Source organism: Octopus sinensis, linkage group LG18 (genome assembly GCF_006345805.1).
Source record: "Octopus sinensis linkage group LG18, ASM634580v1, whole genome shotgun sequence".
NCBI classification, from domain to species: domain Eukaryota; kingdom Metazoa; phylum Mollusca; class Cephalopoda; order Octopoda; family Octopodidae; genus Octopus; species Octopus sinensis.
Window position 1 is genome coordinate 30059974 of NC_043014.1, and position 10135 is coordinate 30070108.

The window sequence follows — 10135 nt, forward strand, 5'->3', positions numbered from 1 at the left end:
ATTAAATACACTTGAATTTATTTTTATTTCATGAGGTGTCCATATTTTGATCACACAAGGGTGACCTGATTACAAACTGGTGGGATTGTATTTGTGATCAAGTCATTGTTAAACAAACAGCTTTATGCTTTATTAAATGATTTTTCCCCAATGTAATTGTTATATAAATATACATGATGATAATGATGATGATGATGATGATGATGATGACGACGACGACGACGATGGTGGTGGTGGTGGTGGTGGTGGTCATGATGATGATGATAATGATGATGATGATCATCATCATCATCGTTATCGTCATCATCATTTCACGTCCATTTTCCATGCTTGCATGGGCTGGAAAGTTTGACAAGTGCTGGTAAGGCTAGGAACTGCTTCAGGCTCCACTGTTTTGGCATGGTTTCTACTGCTGGGTACCCTTCCTAACAGCAACCACTTTACAACATGTACTGGTTGCTTTTTAGGTGGCACCAGCACTGACAGGGTCAGTAAACAACTTGTAAAACAAATCTCCACAGTTTTGAGGCAGCGGTGGGTAGATGGGAGCAGTATAGAGGTGGTGGTGGTGGCTTTGTGCCAATTGAAAGATTAAAAGTACAAAGGAACAAGGATAGGCGCCTGAAGAAGGTATATGAATACTTCAGCTGGAAGAGAAAGGAAAACAAGTTAAAGAGTAAGACAGGGGATGAGTGAGAGAGTAAGATAAAGAGAGCAATAATGAGGGAGATGGTGACGATGATGTGTTGAGAAATATCTTCGAGGCACATTGGGGGTGGTGAGAATAAGTAAAGTGATACAGAGGTTTGGACTGGATGAGTAGGTAGGAAAGAGGTCACTGTAGCAAATGATGGAATGAAATACAAGTAAGGTCTGGGAGCAGGAATTGCAGAATATATGTGATAGCATTGAAGGTGATAGGATTAGGAAAAATACAGAGGCAAGAAAGCATGGAAAGATGGTCATTGGTAGAGACAGTAGGTGGGGAAGATAATGGGAAATGGAAGTAGTTCATGGGTGGAGGGGAGGAAAGTAACTGATAAAGAAGGGGTGGTGGAGTATGTACCTACTCTGTTCTCAGGTGATAGAGAAATGATGGGTGTTAGGGGATGAGGTATGGGGAGAAAAGGTAGACAGATTAGAGACGGTAGAGGCAGGGTTGGGACTGAGCCCCTCATGAACAAGCATTACCAAGGTGGTTTTAGGATATGAAGTGCTGTGGTGGACAGGTCTTCTGGAGTACAGCAAGGTGCCAAATATCTCGGTCTTTTGCAATCTTCTTTGTAAGACTCATCATCTTGAGATCAACCTTGAATATTTCATCCCATGTTTCCTGGGTCTCCTCCTTCCACAGGTTCCATTCACTTTAGATGATCAGTACTTCTTTATGCAACAGTCCTCATCCATATGCATCACATGACCAAACCAGCACTAATTCCTCTTACATCTAATTTTTCTTTCTATACATTAGTGCTTTGTTGCACATATACACATGTCCACTGACATTGCACATCCAGCAGAGCATACTTACTTCATTTCTCTCTAGTCTTCACAGTTTCTCTGCATTTAGTGTGCATATCTCACTACTATGTAGCATTGCTGTTCATATACATGCATCATACAATCTTCCTTTCATGCAGAGAGAGAGAGAGAAACCCTTGGATTCCAACAAAAGTAAAAGTTCACTGAATTTTTTCTATCCTCTTTTTATTCTAGAAATTACACATTCTGTACATCCTCACTCCTGATTAAATTCCTTAGATAGCAAAAATTATCCACTAGCTCTAGAGAGCCTCCAAAGCATTTGAGAAAATCAATGTACCTTGTATCAGTAGACTTTGTGGCTCCTGTATTTCTTCCACATACGAACACTACTTTATCCATTAATCTTCCTATTATTCCATTGCACTTCTTGTGTGTCCATAGCTTACATTGCATACACTGTGTGGAATTCCTGCATACACCTTTCTTACATATCAAGCAGGGTCATTTATGTAAAGAATATAGGGTCCTGTCTGTTTTCTTGCTTACTAGAACCTTGGTTTTTGCTAAGTTAACCTCAAAACCCTTTCATTCCAGGTTTCGCTTCCTTGTCTGGAATTTCTTTTCTAGTTCTGTTACAGATTCTACTATGAGAGTAAGATCATCAGCATATAGCAGTTCACATGGCAACTGGTCTTGAATTCTTCTGTTATGGCCTGGAGGACAATTATGAATAGGAGGGAACTGAGAACTGAGAACTGAAATCTGATGAATGCCCACTTGTACACTAAATTCATCACTATATTCATGGTTAACTCCTACTTTACTTAGACAGAAACCTCTCTATATGGCCTGTACAGCTTTCACAAGACATTATCTATCCCTAGCTTCCTCAGAGCCCATCATATCACAGAGTGAGGTACACTGTCAAAGACTTTCTCCAAGTCAACAAACACTAGGTACAATGGTTTATTCTTAGCCAAATACCTCTCTAAGAGTTGTTTGACTAAAAAGATAGCATCAGTAGTGCTTTTCCCTAACACAAAACCAAACTGCACTTTATCTGATCTGGGTTTATTTCTTTATTAATTGAGATATAACACTTTCCATAACTGTCATGACCTGGTCTAGTAATTTGATGCCTTTAATTGCCATAGCTGACTATAATGCTGCTAAACCAGTAATTGGGGATGACATCTTCCTGAGTAACCTGATTAACTATACAGGTGACCAACTTATGTCCTACTCTGTCAGATATTTTAAGCATCTCAGCAGTAACTTCCAATGACCAAGGGCTTTCCCTGTTTTCATATCTTTAATAGTCTTATCTATCATACTGCTCTCACCTCGAATAGCTGGTCCCTCTGTTAGGTTCACATGGGAGAGGCTCTCTTTCTCCCTTCATTCTCCATATTTAATATCCTTTCATAGTAGCACTTCCTCACCTCTTCCTTTTCAGAGTCACTAAATGCAAGCGTACCATTATCCATCCATACACATTCCTCTCCCACAACATCTCTATTCTCTCTGATACACTGTCTAGCATACCAGAGCACTTCAAGTCTTAGATCTTCACACTGTAAGACATTGACAAACCTCTTCCTTTCTGCTTCTACTCTTGCTAGATAAACCTGTTGCCTAGTTTTCCTCTTAGATACTTGATATAGCTCTTTGCTACCTCCATTTCCCCAGTTTTCCAAGCCTGTCTCTTTATTCTTATGGTCCTATCTACCTCATTTTTCCACCACCATGTTACTTTCTGGCAAAGACTTTGCCTCACCTACAGATTTTGTCTGTAGCCTTCAGAACATTGTCTTATAAGAGCTTCTGGTTGTCCTCTACATTATATGTCGCTAGCTCCTCCTCTTTCTCATCGAATGCTTTAATCAGAATGTCTCTAAATCTCTGACTGTTTGATGGATCTTTGAGTTTCCATAATTTTCTTTTCCAAACTCGTTTGTATCTCTGCGTCCACCTAGCCCTAAGTCTGAAGTCATTAACCACTAACTCACTAACTTATGCTGAGTCATACATTCCTCACTGGGAAAGGACTTGGAATTTACAAACATCTGTCTATCCTTGTTTCTGGTGACAATATAGTTAATCTGGCTTGAGTACCTATCAGATTGATGAGTAATTAGGTGGCTGGTTGACTTCTTGAAGTTAGTGTTGCAGACCAGCAAGTCATTTGCATCACAGAACTTCAGGAGACTTGTTCCCGCCTCACTTCTAGTGCCAAAGCTGAAGCCTCCATACACGCCATAATAAAGTCATTGTCCTTCATTGTCAAGGTAGTGTCCAGAAGGGCCTAATAGTTCTGTCCATCTACTAGTACAGCATGTAGAGCATATACAGAGATAAATGTTATTGTTACATTATACAAGATTATTCTTAACTTGATTATCCTATCACAAACCCAGCAAACATCTGCATTTCTCCACTCAAGCATTTCAACAATCTCACTAAACCTACCTTTCATGGTACCAACATTGATCGTAGTTGTTCTAAGTTTGTGGATTTAAAAAGAGTGAAAGAGCATGCAAGGGACTGTGTTCAACATCTGTGAAGAGAAAGGCGAATACTTTTTGGAGCACTTACCTGGAGTCAGTGCATCCTTTAAGATGTGAATGAAAGCAGGAATAGGTATATATGCATATGCTACTCAATATTCACAATCTCCCTCAAGTATGTACAAGGGTGAGTCAAAAAGTAATGCCATTTTCTTTATTTCATGTGATTATATCATTTATGTTCTGAAATATTTTATTTCTTACTTTTCAGGTTTTTAGACTGGTAAGGACAAAGACCAGTAGAGCAGTGATTGAATTTCTTGTTGCTGAGGGGGCAAACACCTGTGAACATTCACCAATGATTACAAAATGTCTTTGCAGGCAATACTTTAGATTATTGCAATGTATGCAGGTGGGTCCATCGTCTGAAAGATGAAAATGTGGGAACTGTAAGTGTAGCCAATAAACTCCGTTCTGGCCGGCCGTCTTCTTCTGTGAATCCTGCCAATAAAGCAAAAGCAGATGCTCTGATCAGAGAAGACAGGTGCATAACTCTTGATGAGTTGGCTGAAAACTTTGAAGTGAGTCACGGAAGTGCTTACAACATTGTCAAATCACTTGGCTTTTCAAAAGTGTGTGCTCGTTGGGTACTGAGAGAGCTGACTACCGAACACAAGACTGACAGGGTCAATGCCTGCACTGAACTTCTCGAACAAAGTCAAAGAGACAACACCTTCTTTTGAAGGCTCGTAACAGGTGATGAATCATGGATTTATTATTATGAACCAGAATCAAAGAGGCAGTCAGTGGAATGGCGCCACTCTATGTCACCACCACCGAAAATGTTCAAGATGCAAATCAGCTGGAAAAATCATGGCAACTATCTTTTGAGATGCTCAAAGTGTCATTCTAGTCAATTTCTTGCCAAAAGGAAAAACAATAAACTCTGAGGCCTACGTTGAGACCCTGACGAGGTTCAGAGCAAGACTCCAACGAGTAAGACCCAACTTACCAATTGACAATGTCCTCCTTCTGCATGACAATGCTTGACCACACACAAGCATCAGGACAAAGGAGACAATCGCCTCATTCAGGTGGACAACTTTACTGCATCCTCCATACTCACCAGATTTAGCACCTTCAGACTATCATCTCTTCGGCCCCATGAAAGAAGGTTTGAGAGGCAAACATTATTCCAGTGACAATGAAGTGAAAACTGTAGTGAAGAAGTGGTTCAAAGAACAGTCAACAGAATTTTACAGGGCAGGGATATATACTCTCATTCAAAGGTAGAACATTGCTATTGAAAGAAATGGTGACTATGTTGAGAAGTAGAGATGTGATCCACAGAGGACCAGCTTTATTTTGATGTATGATACATGTTCCTGTGTTGGTAATTATACCTGTCCTAAACAAAATGGCATTACTTTTTACTCACCATCATATATAATATATATATATATATATATATATATATATATATATATATATACATACATACATACAAGTTGCAATGGTAAATTGTTGCCATTTTATATTTTAATTTGCACATGTGCAGTGTTTGTTTTTGATTTTGTGTAACAGGACTCTGTACCATGCTACACAAGTAGAACCCAGTCATGGCTGTCAGACAATTTCTGCAACCACATTATCTCTAGCATCTGGTCATCTAACCCCACACTGCAGCCCCCTTGATTATTATGTGTGGGGCACAGTTGAGCGAGAGACCAACAAAACTTCTTGTAACACCAAAGATGAACTGGTTTATGGTAGCATTCACCAACTCAAACAATGAGACTGTGCAGAAGAGTTGCAGGGGATTCTGAAGTTGTCTGAAGGCCACGGTTGAAGCCAATGGCAATTTTATTGAATAAATTTACTCTTTAGTATTTCAAGATATCATCATCATCATCATCATCATCGTTTAATGTCCGTTTTCTATGCTGGCATAGGTTTGACGGTTTGACTGAGGTCTGGAGAGCCAGTGGCTGCACTAAGCTCCAATCTGGTCTAGCAATGTTTCTATAACTGTATGCCACAAACAAAATCTGTTTGCAATGTTAACCTCCCTATGATTCCACTGTATCTCTTGTGTGTCCATTGTTTACACAGGGTACACTATATGAAATTTTCACATATCAAACAGAGTCATTTTCCTGAAACTTTTAACATAGTGTCTGTTTCGATGCATACTAGGACATTAGCCTTTACTAAGTTAACTTTAAGGTCCTTTCATTCCCGGTTTTGGTTCCAAACCAGGAATTCCTTTTCTAATTCTACAAACTCAGCTTTATTTATAATTCTTATATATACTTACACACACACACACACACACACACACACGTGCACGCATGCACATAAATTCACACACACAGACATGTATTTATATGAATTTATATATAGCAATATATATTAAATATTATATATATATATATATATATATATATATATATATACACACATAAATAATATACATATATAAATATGTAAAAAATATGATTGTATACACATTTATATACATGGATATATATGTGTGTGCATGTAAGAATGTGTGAAAGTGAATGTATATACAGTCATCTCTTCCCATATTGTGGTTCACCTATCACAGTTTACCTATGGCTGTCTATTATTTAAGCTTAAGTCGATCTCTCTGAAGTGTTATTTTGCATTTATGATAAAATAAATATATTCAAACTATAAAAATAATTAAAAATATATACAGTACAGTACTGTTTCTACTTCATGGATTTTCACCTATCGCAGGAGATTTTGGAATGTAACACCCGTGATAGTCAGTGATTATTGTGTATATATATATGTATATGTAAAAAACACAAACTGGGACAAGAATGCAAAACATTTAGAAGACGATACAAAATACACAGACAGGACATTCGAAGCCTCCAATCTTCAGTCAAGAACCGGATCATCCTCGCAATTTCGGCTGATTAATCTTGAGATTGCTCCGACCTGGCCAGCCCCAAAGGAAAATCTAAGCCAAGCACATTAGATTCCTTGGAAGAAAGCCTCGAATGTATACAAAACAAGGACAGGAACAAATAAGAATACAAAAATACGTAAAAATAATAATGATAACATGAGTAAGAATACGAAAATACGTAAAAACAATAATGATAATAATAATAACAAAAACAGGACGTCACAGACAGGCGTCTTTTCAACAGTACAGGTGAACTTGAGCTGACACATTGGAAAAATACCTTGAGGCGAAGAGAGAAAAAAAATGTGTCTAGCCTAGACGGCTGCTGACCACGAAAAGGCAGGATAGCAGTCCAAAGTTAGTCACGTGTGAGGAGAAGAGAGAGGAGAAAAGAGGGACAGAGGAAGAGAGAAAAAAGGGAACAAGGAACAAAGGAGGAGGAGAAGAGAGAGAGAGAGAGAGAAAGAGACAGATCAAAGTGGAGTGTAACGTGTGAAAGGCAGAGAAATGTAGGAGATGGGGGAGAGAGAAAGACAGTATTATAGAGTTGTACCATGTTTATATATATATATATATATATATCATCATCATCATCATCATCATCGTTTAGGGTCCGCTTTCCATGCTAGCATGGGTTGCACGGTTCAACTGGGGCCTGGGAAGCCAGAAGGCTGCATCAGGCCCAGTCTGATCTGGCAATGTTTCTATGGCTGGATGCCCTTCCTAACACCAACCACTCCGTGAGTGTAGTGGGTGCTTTTTATGTGCCACCAGCACAGGTGCCAGACAAGGCTGGCAAACGGCCACGATCGAATGGTACTTTTTACATGCCACCGGCACAGAGGCCAGGCAAGGCTGGCAATGGCCACGATTGGATGGTGCTTTTTACGTGCCACCGGCAAAGAGGCCAGTTGGGGTTGGCAATGGTCACATCCGGATGGTTCTCTTACATGCCACCGGCACTGATATCACAGCTACAATTTCCATTGATGTTGATCGATTTCAATTTTGATTTTCACTTGCCTCAACAGGTCTTCGCAAGTAGAGTTTTGTGTCCCAAGAAGGAAAGGTATGCATAAGTGGACTGGCTACATCCCAGATAGAGGCCACGGGTTAAGGTTGACGAGGCAAATACCGATAGGGCACAGAAAGTGTGTCAATAGCCAACTGGAGAAGATGTTCTCCTGGGGCTACAAGCTACAGTAACATCCACCCTTAGTGGTTAGCCATATTTAGATGGCAAATATACTTCACATTGTCGTGCAGTTACTGTCTATACCTCGTTCAGGGATTTATTATTGCTATATATATATATACATACATATATATTATATATATATATATATATATATTATATATATATATATATATAGATAGATAGATAGATAGATAGATAGATGATAGATAGATAGATAGAGATATATATGTATATACATATTCATATATATATCCATATGTTTACATATATCTATATAATGTACACACACATGCACATACATGCACACACACACACACATACATACACAAACAAACACACACACACACACACACACACACACACAAATGGGTTTTCAAGTGTTGCTACAATTGATTCATTAGGCATATTTGTTTTGATATAAGCACCATACAATTATTTAGATTACACAACACACTATATAACTCTCAAACTCATCAGGCACTTGTGTAAACCAGTGAACAACAGCTTGTTGAGTAATCTATAGAATTATCAACAAATGAATTCCCACTTTGGAAAACCTGATATTTAAGAAGTTTAAGGTGGGTGTGTCTCAAAGATATCAGTCAAGAAAAGTAGAAAGTGGGAAGAGGTTGTATATATATAATAACAGGTATGGACATTAAGATTTATTAAACATAGCAATTTGCACACAGACTAGAGAAGCTATTTGCTATTTTTAGATAGGATCAGCTTTCTGTAACCTTTGTGTATGTATATATAATTCTCTCCTCTCTCTCACTCTCTCTCTCTCTCTCTCTCTCTATATATATATATATATATATATATATATATATATATATATATATATACACACAATATATATATACATACATACATACATATATATATATATATATATATATATATATATATATATATATATATATATATATATATATATATATATATATATATATATATTATATTATTATTAATACATATGTCAAGAGGTGAACAAAAAGAACAAAGCCAAGAGAAAAATTAGACGAAAGTACAACAAACAAAAAAAAACAACAAAAATGCAACAAACAGAAAACTAGACAAAACATATGTGTGTACATATATATGGTGTTTCAAAAGCATTGACATCATTTGAAATGTGAATATCTGAGTATCTACATGTCCAAGGCAAACAAAATTAAATAGACTTCATATTGAAAACATAAAAAATTTATTTATCAAAATTTGAACAAGAGATTCAGAGGGATGTAAATTTTATAACTGATTCACAAATGTTCAATATGCACACCACCTGTGACACGACACATGTCAAATTAGTAGTCCAGCTCCTGTCAACCACACTGTAGCTTGTCTTGCTTAACATTCCCCAGTGCCTCAGTGATTATCTGCTTGAGTTCCTCTAGGTTTGTAAGAAGAGTGTGAGGCATATAGACCAGTTCTTTCACATAACCCCATAGAAAAAATCATCAGATGAATGTGGTGGCCATTTCAAGGCAGTACATATACTAAAATTGGAGCGATACAGAGAAGATTAGCATGGCCCCTGCACAAGGATGACATGCAAATTCGTGAAGTGTTCCATATTTTTTGGCCGTTGCCAGCATCGCCTGGCCCCCGTGCCAGTGGCACATAAAAAGCACCATCTGGTCGTGGCCGTTTGCCAACCTCGTCTGGCACCTGTGCCGGTGGCACGTAAAAAGCACCCACTACACTCATGGAGAGGTTGGCGTTAGGAAGGGCATCCAGCCGTAGAAACATTGCCAGATCAGACTGGGCCTGGTGCAGCCTTCTGGCTTCCCAGACCCCAGTTGAACCGTCCAACCCATGCTAGCATGGAAAGCAGACGCTAAACGATGATGAATGTCATTATCACTGACATGCTTTAGCCATCTCTCTTGTGAGATAAGCTTGCAAAGTTAGCTTCCAGTGAGATGGAGCCCCATCCTGTTGAAAAATGAAGCATTTATGTTTATTTGCAATGAGCTCATCAAATAACCATTTTTG

The 10135-nt window shown here is 38.3% G+C and overlaps 1 protein-coding gene and 1 non-coding gene across 2 annotated transcripts; both read left to right on the forward strand.

The window, feature by feature from the left end:
- Positions 1 to 2599: 2599 nt before the first annotated feature.
- LOC115221227 lies at positions 2600 to 4735 on the forward strand. The gene is made up of 2 exons (XM_029791382.1): positions 2600 to 2708; positions 4374 to 4735. The coding sequence occupies exons 1-2, from the start codon at positions 2600 to 2602 to the stop codon at positions 4733 to 4735; spliced, it is 471 nt and encodes a 156-aa protein (XP_029647242.1).
- A 4875-nt stretch (positions 4736 to 9610) lies between these two features.
- Positions 9611 to 9719, forward strand: LOC115221831. Its single transcript, XR_003882653.1, has one exon. It is a non-coding gene; the product is annotated as a U6 spliceosomal RNA (small nuclear RNA).
- Positions 9720 to 10135: the final 416 nt, after the last annotated feature.